Below are 27,025 nucleotides of genomic sequence, written 5' to 3' on the forward strand. Positions count from 1 at the left end.
ATTGTGTTATGTACCATAAAACTGAAAGAAAAAACCGCTAACATCAAACACTGAGTGTTAATTAAAAGGAACGCCACCACAGACGTGCCAAGTATTATCAAATAGTAGCGTAAATAAAACGCAGTTTGCAGCTCTTTGACGCCGAACCGACGAAAAAAGCGTTTTCCTTGTTTTGCTTCACCCCGTTGGTATATGACCTCTCAGTGGTACCCGTTACTACATACATTAAAATACTCACTGACTAAATACTTAAAAATAGTAACTAACCGTAGTCTGTCGCATTTCATCATCATTTCAGCCGTAGGACATCCAGTCGCATTTAGTAAGTTCTAAATGTATGCGTCACGGAAACACTAATAAATAAATAATAAACACATACATTTGACAGGAGCGGTGGACTAATTAGTAGTGCGCATATGTTTACTGGTCACAGTGAAAACATTATTGTGTACAGAGTAACAGATCGTATTTCGATAGGAACTGAAGAACAGTTAGGTGGGCTCTCGATGGCATCTAACTCGTTTCATTTCAACTCAATCATTTGCAAATAACCGCATTTTTATCTTCATGTATTCCTAAGCTCGTAATTGATATCTGAAGTACGTTACGGCACTTATGTACTGTACTGGATGTGGGTATGATTATTCTAAAACTTACTGTAATGTCACATCTACGTATTGCACGACGCAAAGCAAGGCAAATATGCAAAGCGTTAGAAACGATCGAAAAATTGGTTTCGCCTCATTTCGGCGACTATTTATTATTATATTCTTGGGAAATGAAATTTGTACAAATAAAAAAAATTGTTAAATTTATAGAAACATAAAAAAACATCAAAAAACGCCATAAACTTCTCCTGACAATGAGATGTGAAAAGTAAAAGTACTTAAACTTGGGAATAAATTATTTAATTGAGTTTTATTTTAATAATTTTGTTTTTCTTTTAGTAGGTAATATTGCGAATGACGCAAGAAGTGTCATGAGTTGTACAGTTTTGGAAGTTTTAATTTTTTTTGTATCTCTACAGCACCCGCCCTTCACATATAGGAACCTACTGAGTAACATGGCTAATTATTAATTTTTAACATGGCTATTGCCTCTTAATAAGGAATTTTATAAGACCAATCTGTACACAAAATTAGAAACAAATAATTTTAAAAACATTTGCTGGATTTGATTGATGGATCTTTACCAATATATATTTGTAGTTATAATATGTGTGGACGCCAGTACGCAGTACCACGAGAGGCGCTCCGCTGTGTTTGTTCGCATTAATTACATTCATCTCAGCCGTCAGACACACGTGTATTGTATATTTCTAGTGTTTTAATTCGTTCAAATTTCACACTCGTCTGAGATCAGTAGGTTCCATTGTTTTTATATAATAGAGGAAAACTTAAAACGATGAATTTTGATTATGATTTTGATTATTACGATATAATCCCTGTATTGGTCCCAGTAAAACCTTAATAAAAATTTAGTCGAGTTGAGTCGATCACAGGAGCATCATAATTATGAATATTTTAAAAACCTTACTCGAAGGCGCACGCGTGGTAGTATAAAACAAAGTCGCTTACCGCTGTCTGCCCCTATGTATTTTGTTTTTTTTTTTATGGTATCGGTAGGTGGACGAGCAAATGGGCCACCTGATGGTAAGTGGTCACCACCACCCATACTGTGGCAATGGCGCTGTAAGAAATATTAACCATGGTAACTAAGAAGTTATGCCCTTTGTCCCTGTAGTTACACTGGCTCACTCACCCTTCAAACCGGAACACAACAATACTGAGTATTGCTGTTTGGCGGTTGAATATCTGATGAGTGGGTGGTACCTACCCAGACGGGCTTGCACAAAGCCCTACCACAAAGTGCTATGTGTATGCTTAGATCTTTAAAATTACATAACGGATTTTGATGCGGTTTTTTATAATAGATAGATTGATGCAAGAGGAAGGTTTATATGTATAGTGCATGTATGTACAAAATAATAGAGAAACGCTGATAAATTTAGAGGTTTCTGATGTGATGTCGTAAATAAACATATTTTTTGCGCTTACATTGCAAACGCTGGCTGAACCCTGCAAGATAGATCAAAATAATGTTCTACAGATAATACTGTACACACATACACACCATTAAAATATACACCTTCAAAAGATCTTTAAAAAAGTCGGCGATGGTATAGGTCTATCTCTTAGGGAGAGCCCACAACAACCATTTTTTATACTTTACTTTATACGAAAAATATGACTTATTTTCGAAGCGATTTTAAGTCATACAGCATTAATCCTTATCAAATAAGTACCTTAAATACATTGTGCATTCCATATTTATCAGTATGGCCCTTTACAGCATGTAATTTAAATGAATATTTTCGAAGATATTACAGGTTTAAAACGCAGGGACGTAGCTGTTTGTATTGTCTAAGGACTGAAAAAGTGTGAACGTTGTAAGACATTCTGTAGTATATTTAGTATCAGCATTGCACCCGCGCGAAGCCGGGGCGGGTCGCTAGTTAGACAACATACAGTGTTTTCGTATCAGATGAGGATATATCATAGCAATAAGCTGCTAAAACGTAAAGCTACCACCGGGTCCGAATGTAGATTCAACCAAAAATAATGAGAAAAAATTTCCTACCACCAATTAAATGGAATGAACATGTTAATTAAATACAAATTTATTATAAATACGAAATGCGTACGAAAATCGAGGAATACTAACAACTCGCTTTTTTATCATCCGCTAAGTCTTTTAACATGAGATTAAAATTTGCCGATAGACCGATATAATATTGAATGTAGTAGCCATTATTTATAAATTGTACACGAATCAGTGTTTTGCAATAAAAACATGAAGCTAATTAATTACAGAAGGTACGCTAACCGCGCTCTGTGGTGTCCATTGTGAATATTTTTAATTCCTTTTTATGCTTACTTAGTTTACATTTTTAAAGGAATATTGTTAGCGGAATGTCTTCCGACCGGAGCTTGGATACGCCCCTTGTGTTCGTGTCTGTTTCCCAGCAGAGATGTAATTAGTTGTCGTAAAAAATAAAATACTACTTTATATAAACTTAGAGTGATAACTATATACTCGAACGAACTCATTAGTAAAGCCAGATACTTGTCAAAGCATTGTCTCCATTCAAGGAGCACTTCGACTTCGTTACATTATCTGGTTTGAAGGGTTAGTAAGCCAGTGTAATTATAACACAAGGAACATAAAATCTCTGTTCATTCATCATTCCATTGAGCCGTCCGCCTAACTGTAATAAAAGATAAAAAACCATTCGCTTCAAAAACCATGAAAGATATGGACGAGAAAACGTCGCAGTGTGATGTTCAAATTACTTATTTTATTATTATATTTGTGCAAAGTTGCGTCAATGAATTCTGTTTCTCGGAAGGCCTCAGGAACAGTTCCGAGTTTGATGTGTTTTTTTTTAAATAGTAGTATTCTTATATTCTCCAAACAATATGTTTGACTTTTATTTATCTTGCAAAGTAATGAAATTTTGCAACTTAATTTAGAAGCAGATATCTTTAACCGATTGAGCTGAAATTTTGTGCACACGTTCAGTTTGGATGACAATGCATGTTTACTTGTGTAGATAAACGAGTACTTAAATCTCGCGACAATTTTTTATATCTTATAAATTGTGTCGAATGTGAAATGACGTTAGTCTTTTTAGCGCCTTTAAATGAAAAAATGTTTAAAACATTTTTTTTTACTTTTAGTTCTTTTCCTATATTAATTCTAGTTTAAAGAATAGTTGTTTTATAAAGTTTTTAGTCATAGTTTAAAATTTCCATCATGTATCAATGAAATGTCTCAATGTTACAAAAAATCATCTTATCGATAAGAAGATATGATTCACTGAAATAAAGGGGTAAATATTTAATTACATTTTTGGAACGCGCAGCAGCTGAAAGTTTCTTGGTCGACAAACAAACTGGAGTACTTTTCATGGAGATAAATTTTGATGCTCACAGTAAGGGGCGCCAAAACTGACAAAACTTGCACTTCGCTAATGCTAATGCTGGGACACGTTTGTATTCGTGTTATAGCGTTAGTTTCGAAGAACAAGGTCTGACGACGGAGATCGCTGCCTGCGGTAGATGCAGCAAAACTACAAAGAGTCTACTTGCGAGTTTAACAAAGTAACATAATGGTCTTATCAGTGGCGTAGCTAGGTGGGCAAGGGCCCCAGTGCTGAGTAAAAGTATAGGGCCCTCACCCCCTTAACTTATATTGCCCTTCAAAATTATAGATAGGAAAAAATATATTCTTGTGAGTAGGGTCGAGGTTTTCTAGCTTCAGAAGCTGGAGAGTTGGCTGACCCGCTCTTTTTAAAACTTAGGTTAGCGGCGATCCCCCCCCTGAGCTCCGGGGCCCTCGTGCACGGCACCACCTGGCCCTGCGATACCTACGCAGTAGCAGTATAAGAGCCAGTGGCGGCTCTTATACTGCTACTGCTTAGCCTGCAGAAAAACGTTCATTGCCCACCTGCTTCCGTTTGCACTACAAGTGACTGCGGCATGCACCAACCACTTGCAGAAGATGAAGTCTTCGATATGCAAATGATGATGGTTGTTTTTTCTTGTATTTACAAACAAACCAGAAAAATAGCTTTTTAGAAAATCATAAATAACTCCTTATATACTTTAGTATAATCATTGCGGAATAAATTAATAATTAAATATTAATAATTTTGGAAATTTTGCAATTAAAAAATAACAAATCATCAAAATCGTAGCTGTCTGAGGACTCCCGAATATTGCCTGTATTATATGTATGTTTATTGACGCGACTCGTTATTGTTACTCGTTAGACTCGTAGAATTAGTGATAAAAATGACGTCATTGATTTAACACGTGCTCCATACGAACCTGGACACAGATATTACGGAGAATATAGGCGATATTCTCCGTAATATCTATACATAACAGAAGAAATAAACGCGTGTATATTTGTATCGTGAATGGACTGGACGTAATCCACCCGCTATTGTAATTCGCTTGCCGTGAGTTCACATTGTTTCGAAACTAAATAATATTGGCCGACTACTAGCAGTCACACCAGGTACCTGAGAACTTTGTCATTGTACAAGACATTCTGCGCACCATGGACGACATCACAAATGTCAGACATTTTGATGCATGAGGCTCGAGCCTAGCGGCCTGTTTCACACTGTCGTCCTTTATGATGTAGATACGATATGGTATAGATTTCTAGAACAGGTGTAAAAAATAAGAAAAATGTATTGTTTGAACTTTCAAACAGACGAGAAATGTACGAATAATACGGATATCAAAATCTTTCGACATCTGATACCTCTCCTACCTGTCTCTGATATTTTGCGAAGCCGTATCCAATTGTAAAACATTTGCAATACGTTTAAATGAAAACTTAAAAAACTCGTTATCCTTATTACGGTGTTATTATTTTACGGCGTCACTCAAGATTATTTGAATGTAATGTTAGATTTAAAGTTCAATCTTTTAATTGTATAACAAAGTCGCTTATGTAGCTAATCTGTCGCGAGCCATTCAGAGTGGGGGTGAAGCTACTTAACTACCTAGCGCTATCATTGCCGACCTCTAGCCGTAACCGAGTTATGTGCTCTCTGAACCCGAGTAACCTCTCCACGAGACAACGCGGACGAGCCGCTCATCGACATCGTGGACAATACTTTTGCAAAAATACTCAAAAAGCCCAGGAACGCGTGAACGCAATAATGCCGTTTATACTAACTTTGTGGAGTTGTGCCAATCGAATAATTAATAATTAAATTTGAAATTGCCGAGGACGGTGGGCGAAGGTGTTACATTAATAATCAATTATTATGTTACGGATATAACTTGAATTCCTACTTTAGCGGGCTATCTATGAATACAAATAACATAGTAATTACAATACAAAAATCTTCTATTTATTGACAATTAAATACTGAAGATAATATACCGTCATATGATGTACTAATGCAGTCGATCTTGACTAATTGTAATGCCATCTGTTTTTGTATCAATTACAGTTAAATTAAGCATTTTTTATATCCTCTTAAAGATCTGTATGTCTGCAATGATATGTCGCTGCACCCTGCGCTCAGGCAGTTCAGCAAAAACGCGCGCATTGAATTTCTATTCACATAAGACTTCGCGACGTGCGTATTTCTTTAGTTATTTTAGTGTCGCCGCAACCACAGACGATAGTTAATTTGCTTATCGCGAGCAAAACTAATATGGAAGTCATGTGTGGTATGTATGTTGTGTGTGTTATATAAATGCAATCCTGTACTGGCGGAACTATCGATCTCAAATCTCAAAATGCAAACATAATTTTCCTCACACCGAGAGCTGGCGGTAAGCGGTCAGCGATGCCTGTGACCATTGTCGTCACGCTCGCAGCGGTCTTGGTCTCGTAGCGCTCGACGCGACGCGACGGTACTCGCTTCAGTTAAGATATTGACAATCGCTCGCCCTTCACATTCGAACGTAATAATGCTAATTGCTGTTAATCCATAGGACACACGATAGGTCTAACATTCGATGGCCGAAATTAAAAACTTTGTATCCATATGAGCGTATTTTGCACGCGCGGAGAAGTGTGAGGAGACTTGCCGTTATGAAGAAGGAGCGTAAACAGTAAATATTTATGTATAATATACATTTTATTAAATATAATAAAATATTCAAAGCTTACGTACACACATGCAGCCGATGTCAACATACAAGTCAAACTTAAAAATCAATATCACGGAATGAGACATTTCGTATGGGTTTTTATTGCGCTCGACAACTGATGCGGGAATAGCACTTCTCAAACATATTTACGGTGTAAAAAATCACAGAATGGTATTAAAAAAATCTGTGAATTGTCTTAAGCAATTAATTGTGCATAGCGGAACGCTTCTATACGAGCTCCAACGAATTTTTATTAATGGAATAGTCTTCTGGATCTATATGTATTATAGTATGTACGACCTTTCTATGTTAAAGGTATTCAAATCAAATCAAATGTACTTTTACACAATGAAGCGTTTTTGAATCGTCAATATTTAACACGACTAACACCGTTTCGAAAAGAAGCATAGTTATTTGCTCTTTTTAAATAAACAGATTTACAATGCTGTTTTCCACAATTAGTGTTCCTATAATCCGATCCTAAATCAATACAATATTCTGCATGCTCCAATATATACAATTATCTCGGCGGTCGCTTGACGGGGTAGAAACGGATGTGCTACAGCATCTCCCAGTGACGAACTACAACAGAATTTATAGGATAAACCACCTGTATGGAAAATATACATGTATACATGTATTATATGTGACAAATTTAATCTGAGTACACATAAACATAGAACGCTAAATAGTGTCTGATATTAGTATCTGATAACACATTTAGGATTGCAAGGAACGACACGTCAGTGTGGCCACACTGACGAGAAGCATCCTTGGTCGGGTATTTTCTCGCGTCAAGTGGTTGGAACAGCTCACCACTGGCGTCATTACAAATATCTGACACTAAAATACAACATGAGTTTAGGTAACCGTTGTATTAAAGTACAACGACAACTTCATATAAAAATCTGCCTAAAAGTTTTTGATTATTTTATAGCAAGCTGTTCTGGGAACTTTGAACATATTACTCAATCGGATGTGCTCCGTCTCCACCAGCCCAAAGTATATTACACATTTAGCACAATTGTTGGTGTGCACTGAATTTCGCGTGGATAAAGCCGCAGGTTCAGCTAGCAGGTTCCGCTATTATTATATTTCATTGTAAGTCGGTTCGGAGATATCGAAGAATCGGAAACGTGTTTTCTTAGATTTTAAACTAAGAACATAATAGTCTTAACAGGTTAAATAAAAATACAATTTTCTCTTTGTAAACTCATGTTGTTAACTCATGTGATACATTATTATTTTATTACATTGTTTGGCTCAAAATCAAAATATGACTTAATACGAATATAAATATTGATGTTTATTCGATTATTTATTGATTTTTTATATAATGCAGTCGGCTTTTCTTATATAATATATCTTACATACCTATACAGAATTTGCTTTGCGGAATTTAAAGGAAAAAGCACCTTACTTTTAATAAAATAGGATTGACATTAATCATTGAATCTCTTCACGAAACCGGCCTGACTTTGAATATCACACCATTGTGATACACACAAAGTGAAGGCTCGCAGAGGACGTGTGTCTATTCATTAGGTCGCTATTCGGATTGACAATTATCGTATTGTATGCTCTCCTCACTATCATTGTTGTTTGCTTTACAAAACAACGGCGGCAAATTGAATTAAACGCTGCCGGTTGGCTTAGTTATCCTAAGTAATTGATGCGGACTATTGACAATTCCAACTGTGGACGCTGGCAAGGCGGGATCGGATTGAGAGATACGGTTGGACGGACACACATCTGCTAAGATTTGCGTAGAGCTGTTGGTAACTGTTGAAACTGCCGTCAACGATCCCTTATTTTAAATTGCATACACATTTCGTTTATAGGATTTTATCGGTATTTAATAAATAAAAAACAAACGTCTGTCATCTAACTGAACGCATTCTTGTCCGATACCGGAAGTGTCGCTCACCCTAACTCACCCACAACATCCTCAAGACCTGAAGTCAAACAATTAACCCCAACCAGCTCATCTACAGTCCCTGACCCTGATTGGATTTTTATGAATGCTGCTATAAATATTGTTTCTGCAGTAAACACGACTCGGAGGTGACATAATCCGATATAGCATTTACCATTTCCCTATACGAGCGTCGGAAAATCAAATTAAGTGGTTTATTTTCAACCGTCGATATGCATCGTTACGTTAATAAGTGCGATTAAGCGCTGCTTTCAATATTCCACCCTATAATAGTATAAAAACGTATGTTACTGTAATCGCTTCGATAAAAGACGGAGTTTCAGCGCGAGAATTGATTATTTGAATTATTTGCAATATTAGAATATCGGGATAATATGTATGCGAACATAACAAAGCATGGAAGCTAAGATATTTACCGTCCTATTGGAACACCCCAGTTTCACATAGATATCGGATTCGGATCAACAAAATATGCACAGTCTGATCAAATGAGTATTAAAGAAGAACTGATCTCGAACAGTCGTCATGTGAAGCGACCACCTGTCATTTCAGTCATTTTATTCTATATGATGTCCTTAAGACCTTGTGTCGTAGATCATTTTAAATAACATCCGCAAAGAGCGATGTGTAATGATGTCGGCGCATACTTCTTAATGTCTTCTATTGCAGTGCACTTAAAACAACTGTATTTGCGTACGTAATTATTTATCCAATTCCATATTCCATCTTTGCCTTTAGCTAGGAGGAGTGCAATTGTAATTTTAAAGTTTACTCTGCGGCCTTTGAGTCGAGCGGGCCCCGTTATTCGTATATAAACATTGCAAAACACCAGGAGTTTGCAAACATAATATTATTATTTACGTTGCTAATGTAACGTCCTTATGCTCGTTAAAGAAGTGACACTGCGCTGATTCCGATCACTCAAACTTGTTTACTAGACGTAAGCAAAAGTAAATAAATATTCATATTAATGTAGTCGTAATAATTTAATGGTATTGTTAGGTCACTAATATCTAAACATCCCGTTGGGCAAAGCGCCATTCAACAATATGACAGCACGTACGATCAGATTGTATTTAGGCCCGAAAGTACGATACGAAATGAAAATATAAGTTCTCAGAGCCCAAAAGTCAAATCGTGCAATTGTCTCGACGCTGTGATTTTGACATGTTGCTGATATCACAAATTACGAACATCGCATGCTTTGACCTTGGTCGATATATGTCGGTTTGACACAAAGATGTAAAAGCTGATGCATCCTCACCAATAATCTTTATTTGCATGAGGTATTGAGGTGAGCCGCGTTACACGAGGGGACCGTTTTCAGACTTTAGAGAGCTTTAGAGTTCCGCAAGTGGTTGGCGCATATCACACGTTGAAAGGTTTGTAGTTTCAACCTTTATGTATGTAATACATTATGATTTCTTAAGTCGGAGGTACGTGGAGTCGGAAACTTGACTTAATACGCTTGTTCTTACTTCTCAGTCTATACAATGTTTAAAGCAAAGAATCAGTGAGTCATTTAAAATATTCAATAATATTGTAAACATGCAAAGAACCGGTCTTGTGTGTCGCAAATGCGAGTACCTATTTCTATTTCGTTCAAATCATCCCGAAGGGAGTCTCGAACTCCAATATTGTAAATAGATCAGACAGTTCCTTTCCATAGAATAGGTAAGATTTAAATATCTGAAGCGTTACTTTAAGGAAATACTATGAATATAAACGAAATATACTATTCTTACGCGTTATGAAACCGGGACGTAATTATGAAAAACACTAGTACACATATTGCCGAACATAATAAATATGTCTGTGGAGATACAAACAAAACAAAAGATGCCAACAGGAAAGCATCAGATGCGTAAGTGCATTTTAAGATGCACGCGATCGCCCTCTAAGCGGCACGGCGCTGCGCCGAGCTAACTCCTTTACATGGACACGGTTGCCGCACGGTTGTCAAAGTACAACTAATCATTAATTGCAACGAAAACTGTACGTAGCTAACTCCGTCAGTGTAAACTTCGTAACATACGCGACTGCGACCGTCGCCGCGCCGCAACTGCGTCTAGATGATGACGTTGACAGGCGGTCACGGCACGGTCGGCGCGCTTCGTGAGAGCTCTCTTATAAATCATACACTACTAGTTTACACGGCACGACCGCTCCGTGAGCGAGCGCCTGTGAAAGGCACTAACACCGTGTCGGTTCGGTTTTATTCAACGTGTTCAAAGAATATCAGTTAGTCAGTTTTCTCTCATCGATATGGCTTCTCGAAGAAGTTTTAAAATTCAGCAGAAAACTATTTCATGTCCTCCATAAATAGATTATAACGTCACTTTTAAGGTTTTATTCTGATTTATAATCCGGCATTTCTATCTTCTCAAGTGGAAGCATTTCTAGTCGACCCATTTTAACAAATCGACATATTTTGACAAATAATCACGTTTTCAGGCCCCCAGAGTCTTCATTACAAACTATTATATTGGCCTTCGAAGTAATTTCATCTCACGGATATTGGCGAAATTATTAATTTAGCTTTTATTTGTATTATACGTCTCACTGCTGGGCATAGGTCTCCTCCTTCTCCTCTCTGTTTTGAGAAGATGGTTTAGACCTTACCACACCGCTCTGCTCGTGTGGGTTTGTACACGTAGCAGATTCTCATCCACTACATAGATCCAATGGTGTCTGCTCCGGGGTAAACACCAATCCCGAAACAAAACCCGGAACCAAACGAAAACCGGGTTTGAACTCAGAATCATCGGTTAAGATTTAGTTCATGTAGCCAACTGGGCCATCACGGCGCGCGGAATTAAATATAACCAGATATAGATTGAATAATAAAATATACGTTTTTTTTTGTTTTTTTAAATCGGTATGTGGATGAGTAAATAGGTCACCTGATGGTATGTGGTCACTAGCGCCCATAGACAATGGCGCTGTAAGAAATATTAACCATTCCTTACATCACCAATGCGCCACCAACCTCGGGAACTAAGATGTCATGTCCCTTGTGCCTGTAGTTACACTGGCTCACTCACCCTTCAAACCGGAACACAACAATACTGAGTACTGCTGTTTGACGGTAGAATATCTGATGAGTAGGTGGTATCTCCCAGACGGGCTTGCATAAAGCCCTACCACCAAGTATAATTGTACGATGCAGTTGTAATATCTGACGTCCCTGCAGACTGTTATTCCACGGACTCACTGTTTCGATTGGCGTCTAAGTTTGGTTATTCATAGCTGCCGGTATCTTGGGTACTTTAGGCCTCAAGAGCCACCGATAATAGTTCTGATTTTCTAGATTTTTAATAATGTCTTTGGGATAAAGTTTTTTTTAGCATTTTTAATTTGTATATAATTAATATGCTCGTACGTAGATTTTACCAATTATTTGAAGATTTCATCTACCGCTAATATAAAGAGGTACTGTTTATTTGTTTGTTTAGATGATCTCAAGTCTCTATCGATTTAAAAAAAAACAGTCAGGAAACAGGAATCCTAAATCTTGATTATGCATGTCCAGAAGTGATACAATAAAATAAAATAAAATATAAAATATGCATATACTAAAAGGAAAATTCTTAAACAGAATGTATATTATGTGAGCTCTATATGTCTCTAATAAATAAAATATTTAAAAAAATCATGATATATTTTTCAAAGTAGTATTTTCGCTGTTGTTGCTGTCACACCATGTTTGAAAAACTAACAAAATAAGGCGCGGTGACGGCTCGAGGGATGCGCAGCCGATCATATTACCACTGCAAGAAAAGTTAACCATCGCTTACACCGCCAATAGGCGACCCAGCCTTGGAAGTAAGATGTTACGTCCCTTGTGTGTATAGTTACACTGACTCGCTCACCCATACACTGACTCAACAGTAAGTATAGTTAGACCACGTTACAAGGGGACGGTTGCACAGAGCCCCACCTCCAAGGTTTCGGATCACCGTCAAGTGTGATATGAATTTATAAATAATTTAAACATATAAAAACTTAATGAATTAAAACATAACACGTAATGAACGGGGTATTATATACCTCGATGGTAAAAACAGACTCGTTTCATTTCATTATGAACACAATATAAATCATATCAATTGAGGGCCTCAATACGAGGTAACTTTTGTTTATTTCTCCATGACGCTATTGGTATGGTATGGTATGTCCACAACTATCTACTTTACTAACGGATATATTTAAAGATTAAATTAATTATACCACTAATTATCGCTACCAAAAGTTTTAGACATTATACAAAAACTATGTACCCGAGATTTGTAGATGTCTAAAACGTCTGACAAATAATCGTTTTTTTTTTAAGTGACCTATTTTTATAGTATATAATGAATGATGAATTTGTCAGCTTGCGAAGAGAGATGCATGCTTATATTTTATCGAACACGATTTGACAATCAAAAACAAATAAAGAGTTTATAGCGCAAAGAAACGCTCGTTCGGAGCCCGACGGCTGATAGTACACTGAGCTATTTTCAAACAATTACAGCGCTTTCAATCTCCTCTCCTCTCCATTGTGATGGCGGGTCGCTCTCTTAATTACTATTGATTAATACCCGAAGCTATTATTTTTAAATAAAATTATTTACAAATAATAGCTTCGGGTATTAATGTAAGAGCAGATGGTTCATCAAATTTAAATCATGCTTTGTCAACGTTATTACACTGGACGAGTATATATTTAATAAAGCCTACCCTTATCGCATATAATATTGTATAGGCGCGTGTGTTATGGCTTCTTAATTTAACTATTTAAGGTAGTAATAATAAAGATGAAGGAATATTATTATACATAATTATATGATATCGAAATTATTAATCGACCATGAGCGACATGAGCCCCAATAATTTACCTAAAACCTTGGAGGCGGCGGGGACAAGCCATCGTAATTAAATGAAATTCTACCTCGCGCTCGCTCGCCGAGTGATCGAATAAGACGTCACTGAACAATCATATGTAAATTAGTGCCACGAAGCGGAGTAGATCGCGTACTGGACACACATTGACGACTTTTGTCTTCACAGGGAAGTGACTGAACACAAACAAAATGGAAATGCTCCGCAGCGGACGCTATCCTTAGCTTTATATTTTATTCTAATTAGAATTTATACTAAAATTAAGATTTTATATGAATATGATCGTATATGTCTAGTTTCTAGCATTACGTACAACATATAAAATCACTTAAAGTATAGTATTTTTATTTTTTACCAGTTGTCGCTCGTAGTTTCGCTTGCGTTTTGCGGTAGGGTCGTCAGAGGTTTGGTATAAAAAGTAACCTATGTCGTCCCTTGACGTTCAACTTTGCTTCAAACCAAATATCATCAAATTCGGTTCTGTGGTTTGGCCGTAAAATTGGGCAAGACAGTCAGAAAAACAGAGTTCACATTTATAATATTAGTACAGGGGAAATAGAGACCATTGACCATTCCCTCCCCCCCCTCCTGTTCTCTGAGGCCAAAATTATGGGTATGATTTTGAAAAAAGATCCACATAATTGGTCGAAACTTTTTTATAAATTCACTTTATCGTTACGAAAAAGTAACTAATTTAATTGTAATTCTACATAAATTATCTTTGTCTAAAATAAGACATTGCCGAATAAATGTTCATCGATGGTTCTTATGGAAAATTAATTTTATACAAGCTCCACCCGTAGTTTCAATTCCAATTTGCCCGACACCCGATTCTGTCGGTGTGTACGATAATTAGGATTTTATGGGATATAAACATCCACCGACCGATCTATTCACGTGTGCTGCGCGTCCAACACGCCCCGTATATTTTCATGTGTAAACGCAATATTGAATTGATAAGTTATTTATTTCGATAAGGATTAATATTATGGGACAAAAAAACTACAGATGTCGTTTATTAAACCCTTGTTAAATACAAATGTATACTGTTTTTATAAAAGGCAGGCACATACTAAGCTGCTTTTCATACACATTTTGGAGACCTACCAAAAATTGCATATACTTTTTTGTGTGTTTGTTATAGTTGTGGCAACTTTAAAACAGCTTAGACCGCCAATTTATCCTCCTTCGACTACGTCGTCGTGTCTCAGTGAATATGGAATACATTTACATACGCTCTGCGTCCGCCGCGAACTAAAAGAATTTCATGTTGCGTAACATAATTAGTGGGTTTTGCGTGAAACGTAAAAGAGAACATTAATACAACAAAAAGTAATACAACTTGGAATTTCATAACGACGTCACACCACGCACCGTACGTAGTTTTTAATTATATATATTTACGAAACAAGTATAATTATAGAACAATAGACAAATAATTTAATTAGAAATCAGTTTAATAAAACGTTACAGCTCAATAAATATCGACAAGTTAATATAATCATCGCAGTTGGCAATATTCGGTGCGCTTGTTCGGAGTCGATCCTCACCTCCAAGACGTCTCAACGACCGAAACCTCGTGGACACAGGGTGCACACGCCCACGTTTACTCGTACCCTCGCCATTCGGGGATGACGCGCACACACGAACTTTGTAATAATTCCACTCAGAATAAGTGCAGTTCTCTGTGACCGCAGGGCGACGTCGCGTCAGCTACCCGTAGGCATTACCGCTACGCGACGCGCGGCATTTTCATGTTTGCATGTTAAAGATTATTAAATATGTTGTATTTTACTTCTACTGTGTAGATTAATATCACTAACTAAGCAGGCGACAGTGTAAATAAACTCTAAGTGGCCACTAGAATGTACGTCATTTGAGTACGCAACTATTATTCATCAAGCTATTAGACGGTCCGATTTTATTGTTTATCGTTTTTCGGAAATATAAATGACTATCATATGTACTTATACTATTTAATATCAGTATTAATGTGCCTTGCTGGGTGGGTTCCTTCCAATCATGAGATACCGGTGAGTGTAATTACAGGCGCAAACTGGGACCGAGCCCGAGGCTGGCGAGGCATCGATAGAAAAGGATGGCTTAAATTATGACGGATTTCGAATTACAATTTAATTTCATTCTTCTGGGAGTTTATCCAAAATTCCCGAGGCGTGAGAGGTAGGGATAAGTAATAATTTAAAGAAAACCATTTGCTGATCGCAGTTGTTTTATAGATCTGTCAATAGTCTCTCAGGGCGTCAAATGGAAATGACATCCCGTACTCTACCAGCAGAGTGTTTTCTAATTTCGCACAGTCCGTCCAACGACTGAAACCAAAACAATGAGCGTTGTCGCGCAAAAGCTCGTGTCTGATGATCTACAAAATATTTTATTCGACACACGTACACACACAGGCAAACATCATTTGTTTCATTTTCGCTTATATAAAATTACGGTCGGTGATTTTGTTTTTTCTTTTTTAAATTGTTTTTAATACTTTAAATTACTCTGCTATGTGCGTATTTAATGTTACTTTTAATTATTCGTTAAGACATGGGCTAATTATCCTTAGCACAGGTTATGTAAATAACTCATAAAGCATAATATGTTTCACACTTGCCAAACCACATGCAAGTAGAGTAATTAGTTAATAATAAAATTTAATTTTAGTCATACTTACTTTGTTAACTCATATATAAGCTTATTTTGCATTCATACATCGCCAGTAAATTATTATTAAAAGAAGGCCTTACTTGAGGAGCTCCACACCCCAAAACCCAGCGCGGCGCTCACATCGGCTTCACATGATGAACACGATGCTTTAAATTTAAAATGACTTCAAATTATTTCTCTCGTCGTCGCTTTTACTAATGTGTAGCTTTAATTTATACAAATATTTATTATAGGAAGTATTTATCTATTACTGTTTATTTGCACAAATTATGCAACGCCAAACATAACGCTAACTGACTTTCTCTCCCATTCGAACGGAAGAGCGCAGAATATATATACACAAGCAGAGAGAGTATATATACAGATAGAAGCAGCTGTGAACACACACAGTGTGTGCAGAGATTATTAAGTGGAAAAAGGCTGGCACTCTAATACTTAAATTTATTTTAGTGATCGCTTTTTTTGCATAAGTAGAATGTTCCTTCGAACTTGTTACTTTGGCGGAAAAAGTACTTCCCTGATGGTATGAGATCACTTCGACAGAGTAGAACTAGTTATAAGCAGAATGAAGTTTGCAGTGATGGGTGTCATGTAGAAAGCCAGATTCACATTTAGGGTGTTCAGGAGTTCTGAATTCTAAGGTTCTACATGGTCGGATATACAAAGGTAACAAGAGATATGCTTATATTTTGGAGACTAAATCAAACAAGATACAAGTGCTAAGAAGTCAATCCAACTTATTTGACAGCTCTTTCAAACAGGTTGGCACGACATCGTAGTCGCAAACGACAGAATAACCAATTAGTTGTTTGAGGAAAAATACTAGGTTTATCGCTGTAATGGCAAAGATACAGACAGACGAGTCCCGTATTCTATATGTATATACTAAATTATTAAGATATTTTTATAACGAAAAATCGGATATTGTTGGCACCCGAAACAAATCTACGAAAGTAATTTAAGTCCGTAAGTTTTGTTTAAATTGAAAATTAAATAGTAATACGGGGACTGTACCTCCCTAGCGATTGCTCGACGCCTCAAAGTATCTGTATTGGCTGCAATTCCCTCAACATTGCACAAACACAGCACCGACGATTTGTGCAATTTAACTAATGGGTGCATTTCATTTAGAGCTCGGCTACTTCCGTTTGTATTACCACTTTGATTGATCGGAATTCGTTTTCTGGACGTCCAATGTACGTACAGTACGCTTTTATTTTCGCGAACAACACGTTCAGATTATGTAATCGTTGAATAATAAGTCAAAACCTAATAATGAAATATCGTGTGACAAACTAAGCCAGTAAACAGATGGTTAAATATACAACAGCGCACAGCACGACTACAGCGTGTATTAAATGTATCTCCGTATCCTACATGTTCTACTATCCGGATAAATATAAAGGTGCGTATTTATTTCATACACGAGGTCCGTCTTAGTGTAAGCGTATATGTTATTGACGATGATGAAAGACGAACGCAATTCACACATGCAAAACGATTACGTATTTATATGAAAAGGTGTCCGCGAGACTAAAGTGTTTCTTAAAAAAAAACCTTTTGCGAACTATTCAATCACGTTACCCCGATTCATCTGAATATAGGCCTAAATCTTCTCTCGAATAACATCATATCGTGTAAAAGTGTCCATTCTACAAACGTTCGCTAATTGAATTGCAGTGCCGGTCGCCGTCGGCCACCGCTATGAGCAATGTACCGTATCTCGGTTTAAAACAAGTCTCTAATTAACTAATGTAAATACATTTCGCTTTGCTTAACAATGTTAAAGCTGTCACGAAGTCGGTATCAGCTACGAACAGACATCTTCTACTTAGTCGAGTACAATGTTGCTCTCGTGCTGAGACCATTTTCGCACCTTCAAACAGTACGTGCTAACTCTCGAAAATCCAGTAATGACGTTACAATTCTCTACTATCGATTCGTAGATTTTAAACGTAGGTATATGATGTGTGCAGATTAAATAACTAAGAGAAGACAAAAGTAGGGTATAGGTTCCGCAACGTGCCCGCGGGGTAGCGACTGCCAACAGATCCGATATCAACACAAACATCGCGTCCTTGCTAAATCGCTTATAACTAATACTGGATCATGTTGTCATTGCGGTTTATTAAAACTAAATAAATAATTATTTTCTACGGTCGTTGGTTTGTTCTTATGTTCTACGAGTCGTCGGCCGTTCCAAAACCTCTCCCCAGCGGCTTCAGCAGCTGCAGTGCATGCAGCAACCACCTTTCCTCTTAATGCGTGAATTTTACTACGTTTCGGTGATTAAAGGTGCTAAATCAGCGAGGGAAGGATAAACTATTCTCGAAATAAACTCAACCGTTACTGCAAAGACGGTAGTGGTCGGGGCTGCTCCCGCATCTTCAATTTGCGGTCGCAGATGGAAAACTAAAAGTAATTGTTTTCGGTTGTTGAGTTTTCAATTAAAAACCTGTTTGTTTCGCGACAACAAGAATATTAATTAGCCGCGTCATTACGTACACAATAATGATTACATGAGTGTTATCTGTGTACATGCTCGCTAACGCGACACAAGTAGCGTTAGCGATTGAAGTGGACGACTAAAGTTTCCACGGAGACGATTTGAACAGCGATGGGAAGTCGATCCTTATCTTTCTGCCCAACTCGTTCTTGAATTTGATTCTTTGTTCTAATGCAATTTCTCAATTTAATGACCGTATCCATATATTTACGTAGCTCCTACAATTATTTATTTGTACACGAATAGTATACGATGAGCGAGGTATTTGTAAAGAGTGAAGTTATTAACAATTTTCATAGCATTTTAAAACATAATTTTAGACATATAACTGAATCGCTATGTCTAATATATATGTATAATTTACTTTTTACATTTACTTTTACTAGCACAGTGGTCCCTCCACTGTTCGGCGACACGACGGGCTTATGATATATTAATATAAAGTTTCTAATACATAATGAATTGATATATTTATACAACTTTGTCAATATAATAATGTTTAGTCGACCGTTGGATGATTGGATGATAAGTAATTAGGCTTCTTAGATAAGCATTAATAACCACATGTGCTCGTACTGTACGACGTGATAGACCTAATGGATTACGAATACCATAATTAATTAATAGCTAGTTGAGATCATGAAGATCACTTCACTTTGACGTTCCTGAATACAGGGTGTATTCATGTGCACGAACCGCTACTCCCGTTCGATATAATTCCGGCCACGTGTAATGGCCGGTAATCTACGGGATGGAGATACGAATCACTATATGTGACTAATTCGTTTCAAGTTACCAATAGTATAGCAGGGTGCAAGTTCTTCTGCGTTAATGTTCAAACATCCGGTAAATTATTACACCGAAGATGACGTGTGTCTCGTGTACTCGAAGAAAACAAGCAGCAAATAATTCGAGACCTCCTCTGTCACAGTAACTTGGAAAACATTTAGTAATGGAATATTAATATTAAACACACTTATAATATTACTTCGAAAAAATACGTGATCATTTGCTTTTACGAAGACGAAGAGGTACTTGTGGTACTCAGTGTTATACAGGCCGGTGGCCGATGTTCTCATTGAAAGATTTCCTCGACCATCATAGTTGAGTTTCTTTTCTTTTCAAAAATATAAAATATTGTAGATTGTTCTGATAGACAACAGTTGTTTATTACAAAGTGGACGTCTTCTCAGTAGCTGCTATTGGCTTATATTATCTCGTTCCGGGAATACCTCTTCTGGACTGAATAAATAATTAATTGGTTAGAAGGATATGAATTGTTATTTCATTTTCAATTCTATAGCAATATTATAATTACAGATCGAGTAGAGCTATGTACATTTGTATTTGTTAATATATTATCTGTTTGTAGTGAATAGCTTGATCTCATGAAATAGTGAGTTCGTGAATTAGAGAAAAAATTGGATACAGCTATCGTTCTTAATAATGTAGTTTATTTTATCGTTTTGTTTATTATATTACTCGTAAATAGTAAGTAGCGGGGAACGTCGTGAGAGTACCGGTCGGCGGCTCACGACCTGCTCGATGGACCCTACGCAGAGTGATCGAGGGGCGAGTATTTTGCTGCGTGATTTTAAAGCGACAAACGCTTCACGGTACTGACGTTCCAATATGATAGTTCGGGAGTTATTTTTAAAGAAATGAAAACATTTCTTCCGTTTCATTGAATACATCTTCGATATGCGGTAATTAATTAAATCGAGAGGTTTCTTAAGAATTAAACAATCTGTCCAACATCTCAGGAACCGAAGCTAACATCTATGATCGGCTCAGGTCTCTTCATGATCATCTCATCTTCTATTTATCCCTTACACAGAAGATGAAGGGATTAATTTTCCGTTAATATTGGAATAGACAAATAGCAATCACAGTGGCAGCCTCACTGAATCGGTTGTTTAAAACAAAATGTTTAATATATTTCCGGGTACATATTTGAATAATTTTTTGACAATAAAGTCTATTAAAATTAAAATTTGCAAGTGTAATTTTGTAGACAGCAGCCACTTTTACGTGTAGAATATTTTAAGTAAATTTATGTTAACGCTGAAATTTGAAACGAAACTTTCAACTCTTAATTCATTAAGTCAAAATTTAAGATCGTATCACTTTTACAAAAAAACTATGTTCGTGCGTATTTTATACGAAACCGCAAATTTTGAATAAAATGTGTATATAAATTAAATAATCATGTACTAAAAAGTGTTATATCGAATCGTTTTCGTTTCTACATGCATCCGCACCCAACACCAGTAAAGAGTATGAAAAACACTGTTGTCACAGCTCTTACTATTTCGAACTGTTACGAACTTGTATTTATATGATCATTATATTATATAATTTTCTTTTGTTTCAGCAAATACTCTGAACAACAATGAAAACACGAAGGCTCTGCAGTATGTACATGACTCGCACCGAGAACTCCAGGAGAAGGTGAGCTCGCTAGTCATTATTGGTATTGCTGCGAACATCGAGACGACGCACAGCGGCATTTTATAGGAAATCAGACATTTCCGAGAGTTATTAAATACCGTCGGGTGACTCAAGTCAAGGACGCGCCACATCGAACCATTTGTTGTTACAACAAACTGCACTTAATCCTTTTACTAGGATTTGACTTTATTTTCAATTGAATACTGGTAAAAAACATAACATACGGTAAAATACTTATTATCACCACAAATTAAAGGTAAATGTTTCTTTAAGTCTTCCAATTTAAAAGCGCAGAAATGACATTTGTACTCGTACTTACTGTACTAATAAGAAATAAGGGAACCCGTCCCATACAGAAACCACGCAGACCGCAAATGTTATTCTATGAAAATGATTTATAATTAAGAGATAAATATTAATTACATTTAAATAACTTGATAATACATTGGTCTCGATTGATGCAGTCGATTGAAAACCGCATTGTCGCCAGAGTAAAGTGAAACCAAGTACATGAAGTCCACTACAGTGGACCGCGCGCCGTGCGGTTACCGTCTCAGTGCTTGTAGTTGTAATCGTGATCAGGTATCAGTGCTGTTAGCTTTTGTTTTCCGTGCTGTGAGCGTCTATCTCGGAAATCTTACATTCAAACTGATTTAAAAACGCGACGCGGTGATATTGCATTATCGGAAATTCCTGCGAGGTCTACGCAAGCTCAGCGTAGACATTGTGCGTTCGATTTTATTTTTATAAGTATTTTTTAAAGAATTCAGAATTTTAGCGGCGGCTGGTTGCACGTTATATATATTTTATTATGTAGATTACGGAGCAAGACATTCTTCACGTTGGAGTTACATAAACGTTAATTAACAATTGGTTGAAGATCGGAAGATTATCTAAAGAAATAATATATTTTTATTATCATGCCGTTTCCCCATCTATTTGGCATCGGAGGAGAGTCATTCTTTCTTGCACTCTTGCAAGCGGTGACAGATCCCCACACAAGCTTCCTCTTTCCCTATAGCTATTCCCAATAGCAATTTTATTTGGTAGATGTTTCATGTTTAACTAAATCTTGTTGCCGCTTGATCATTATATACTTTCATAAGTTGATATTTACATAATCAGTCATTGCCGGCAGCCCTTCACCGACCAATGCCCGCTGGTCCGCGAGAGCGCTGCGGATATCGACACCACGACCATCTACCCGTCTTTCGACTTTCAGGTAAGGCACATAATTATATCATATATTTATTTACATTTAGTTTAACAAAATATTATTCTTAGGTATTTTTGATAAAATACTTTTTATTCATCAGTAGTATTTTTGAAAAGTGGTAACTTACTGGGAGGTGTTACAAATTAGCTACTACGTAATAAGCCGAGGGCGCCGACCGCACTACTGACAGCACCCACTGACGCACTCCTCTTTTGTATCTTGTTTCAAGCCTTTTGGAACCGGAACCTAATGAGCATCCCCTGACTATACCCGGAAGGAAATTCATATATGTCTTCGTACCTTAGGGTAGCATGCAATTTTGCATAGTTACTCATTTATCTACCAAGTAAATGTCTACTAAGAAAAAGTTGTAAATTCCAACTGTAAGGGAGAAATGGGAGGGATAACTTTGTATGAATTTTATCCATACGAATTCGGGACGGACAACATATTATATGTATTTAAATCTGTTAAACGTCATAATTACAGTATCCTAATACAGGCACCGCACCCGCAATTAATTTATGGTTTAAACAACCCTGTAAAACAATCCCCAATAATAGCAGACGTGTGCACTGTGAAACTTTAATTGAAGTCTTTTATGTATGAAAATGACGCCGACTGATAGTCGCGATGATCAGGATTCCATTATCTTTTCAATCAGCACTCGATCAATGGAATTGAATGAGAGGAAATTACGTTAAAGCTGACAAATATTGTGAACTGCTGCCGAGTTGCCTTCTCGTCCCAACTATTATCAATTTTATAAACAAACACTTTTTATATACGTAAAAAAAAAGTAAGCATTGCTGAGACCGGCTGCACGACCAGTCTCTGATACGCGTTCATGCCCGATGATAAGGATTCGTGTAATTACGCATAAAATCGTCGGTATTGAAACCTTCATTGAATTTGTGCGCACGCCGCATGTATGATATTCATATCGAGATTCGGTAAGTCGCATCGTACAAGATGTGCGAACGGTCACGAGTGCGTCCTCTTTCCGCATCTCTGCCGCCGTCCCTACGACACCCTTCGAGTATTTAGTGAATAGAAATATTTTTGAGTGGGATAACTTTCCGCTCGCATCCCTTCGACTCTCCTGCCATCATTCGACAGCTATTCAAGCCACCGATATTTTCATGACAAAAATAGGAACACTCATTTAAAAACTAATAAAAATCCGAGGTTGCCCATCGTGACTCGCGATCGTATAAAGCATGTGTCTTTGAGGATGGAAGATACTCTTCCATCTAAAGATATCTTTGTAGCGTAGGCGGAAAGAAAAAACATTCTGACAATGAAGCATTACATCATTTGAAATATATTTTTATGCAGGAGTCCTGGATAAGGGAGGTCTCTCGCTAAGTGGAACCTTTTATTCGTTGTTACGAGGCGCCTAGACTTTAACAATGTTGCATCTTGCAAATAAGGAAATAATCCTGCGAGAATTTTCTATTTCTAGTAAACAAGATCGCTAGCTTGTGAGGATATTCGAGTAATGTGCTATAAAAACGACTTTGCTGATCGGATTGTATATAGTATATTATATAAAATTTATACCAATTAACTATAGATTCGTAAATCCTACTTAAAAAAAAGATTTTTAAGTGTGTCGTATTGTTTAAGTTTTAAATACTACTATGTATATAAATACGAACTTTTAAAACGAAAATATCCAGTTTTTGTTACTTCGTGGGAAAACATTAATGCTTTTTTTTGCAAATTGCTTCGGCTGTGGATCGTCGTATGTTATGCAAATCCATAAGGGCACTGCAAGCGTTCAATGTAAATTTTAATTTATTTTCTTATATATTTTTGTAGTGCCAAACAAGCTTCACGGTTGAACCGTGGACATGGATATATCGTTACCGTGCACTCAATTCTGTGTTGCGACTGTTGCGACTGTAGCGATACAGTCGCAACAGTCGCAAGAGTTTCTGTTTTTGAGACCCCGGATCCCTAGAATAATTGCCAGTTACGAGGTTGATGAAACGAATGGCATGTAAAAAAAATAATTTAATTCCGGTGCTCTGCTTTGTAGTACAAACGTCGACAATCTGTTCCAACGGGGAACAGATTAAGAAAAATGTGTTTCTCGATGGAACTTACAACTAATATAAAGAAATATTACCTATGTATAGTTAGCCCCCAACTTTCTCCTTCGTCTGTGGATTGCGATTTGTGTGTGTAATGAAGCTTTGACACTATTTTTTATCTCACCTATTCGGTCTTCAATATTGGCCACATTGAAGCTCACTAAATCGTTGAACAGCTAGTAGAGATACATAGATTAGATTAATTGATGAAAAAGATTAACCTTAACAATATTAAACAATTTTAAACTTGTAAAGTCTTCCCCAAATCACAAGCCCAAGAGTAAAATATCACATGCAGCTATCACAAGCAAAATCTACGCATGTTCTTCTTGTGGTCTTCGAACATCTTTGCGTGTGTGCACTCGTACTGTACACAGGTCTGTCGGTAACGGGAACAGAGAGTGCTTTATCAATAACTGCAACTTCTCCGACGGAGCCTGCTGCTAATGGTGATAAATTAGTTCTCCGCCGAACTTTCTGGCTAACTCTAAGATAATTAACTACCTAACTATCGACCACACTCTCACTGACATTTATTCCATTTTCAATTGATTGATTTGGTCCAACTTATGTATTCAAAGTTATGAATTACTTGTGTAATCAAACTTGAGTTAAGGAAGTTATTTTGCGTCGGAGTGAGTCCTTTCAATGGATGATATCGGATGGGAGCAGGAAATGGCAACGTCTTATTTGTAATAGATCTAACGAACGTAACGCGGAGGGCCGCGCCTTCGTGGGTGAATAGATCTACAATCTCGTCGTCATAACGAACGGATGTGAATTTAAGACAAATAAAAATAAATTATAGCTTTAGGAAAAACATAATTCCACGTACTCGAAAATATACTACAGATATATTAAATAGTCTACTAAGAACATTCGTCTACGAGTACATTTAAGGTATTGCCTCTCCGTATGAACTCACTTTATACTTTATATAAGCCCATTGCTTGCTCGAATCTGTTGCGAAGTAACCGTTCTACGCAGACTCTCATCCTATGAGCCACTGCTATATAATTGTTGGTAACCTTTGAGGTTGCAAATATAAATTGCCAACATTATTTCAGCGAAGTGTATCGCGTGGTTTGGTTTCCGGGATAACATTTAATATGATTTCTATTTATATAAATACTAAGTATCATATTAAAATATAGAAATTCCCGTTCCTCATATTAACGACAAAGTAAATTCTCTCTTGTTCCGTATCATTGAGCCATCGAATTAAATCGGCTAATCATTGAGGACAACGTAATGACGTCGCACCACAAACGCCTGTCAGGCTGTGGGCGTCACCCAGCAGCCCGCACTCCCGACGTCACAGCTCGCCACCGCGATATAACGTACACCTGTATCGTATATCTAAATAGTAATTAGTATACTTTACTCATAACTAATGAACTTCGTCGTCATCTTAAGTTTTGTAAGATTTGTTGTAAAAATACAAATATACAAATGTACAACATAATGAAACAAAAATAATAATTCTCCCTCTTTCCGATGGCTATCTGACGCTAAGTAACCCCAACTCTAAGATCAGATTAGATCAAAGTCTTAATTGCTGGCTGTGAGTAAGTAAGTATTACCTACGAGTATAAACTCAACCGAACGAACACTAAGACCTATCGTTACTTTAGAGTTGAGCCTGAGGAGCTATTAACTAACTATACGCAAACTCGCATCGAATTCTCCGACAACTAGGACCGTCCTGCTCGATAAGATCAATATCCTATAAATTAAATATCTCACAAAACTTGGCTCACCGGTAAGTACGCTAACAACACGAAAATGCCCGTAACCAGACTCCTCGAATCAATTCCATCCTCGCTTACGAAAACTAAACTATAGCATATTCGGTGACACTGGAGTTCATTTTCACAGTCACATTTCGATTTAAGTCTATTAAGTTTTTTTTTATTTATATATTTATTGAGTATTGATTGACATAAGTTGAGCAAGCGTCAATTATTATTGTGCAAATGTAACATTTTTAGAAGGAAATCATGAGCAAGTTTTCCAAAATTTTTCATAACGTAACATGAGCAATATAAGTAGTCACTAAGGACTCGTTCGAGTAGACCTATGTGATTTCCTGCGGAGGAATGTGAACCGCCGCCCCCGTGTGCGTCGAAGACTGTTGCGTTCCAACATCGCAGCTAGTTCATTATGATTAAAACAAAAGTGTTACTAGTCATTGTACGTTTATATTACAAACGATACCTTCTAACCGGCCGACTAACTGCAATTATTGGGCTACAATGACCACACCAGAGTTCGACTAGAACATCATTACGAGGTTATGAATAATATGAAATTTATACGTACCTATGTACGTCGAATCATCTTAGAAGCAAATTTCGCTATTATATCAAAATATGTTGCTCGAAGGATTTTGGTTGAAGTTAGTTATAGTCCTACTAATAGGAGGCAAATTGGCCTCGTTTATATTACGGTTTCCTAACCGACTCGCACAAAACAGAAACATACACAATTCTTCGCATTTTTGTAATTTCTTTATTATGTGTATAACAGCTAGACATTATAGCCGAAAAGCTGTCTTTGTAGAGAAATTTA

At 36.9% G+C, this 27,025-nt stretch overlaps 1 protein-coding gene across 1 annotated transcript in view; it reads left to right on the forward strand.

Moving 5' to 3' along the window:
• LOC113404129 (alpha-mannosidase 2) overlaps nt 1–27,025 on the forward strand; it is a 69,073-nt gene that overhangs the window by 33,484 nt on the left and 8,564 nt on the right. The window contains exons 3-4 of the mRNA XM_026644904.2: nt 21,063–21,139; nt 22,278–22,361. Coding sequence (XP_026500689.2) covers nt 21,063–21,139; nt 22,278–22,361 — 161 coding nt within the window. The remainder of the gene's footprint in view (nt 1–21,062; nt 21,140–22,277; nt 22,362–27,025) is intronic.

Source organism: Vanessa tameamea, chromosome Z, assembly GCF_037043105.1.
Source record: "Vanessa tameamea isolate UH-Manoa-2023 chromosome Z, ilVanTame1 primary haplotype, whole genome shotgun sequence".
Classification (NCBI taxonomy): domain Eukaryota; kingdom Metazoa; phylum Arthropoda; class Insecta; order Lepidoptera; family Nymphalidae; genus Vanessa; species Vanessa tameamea.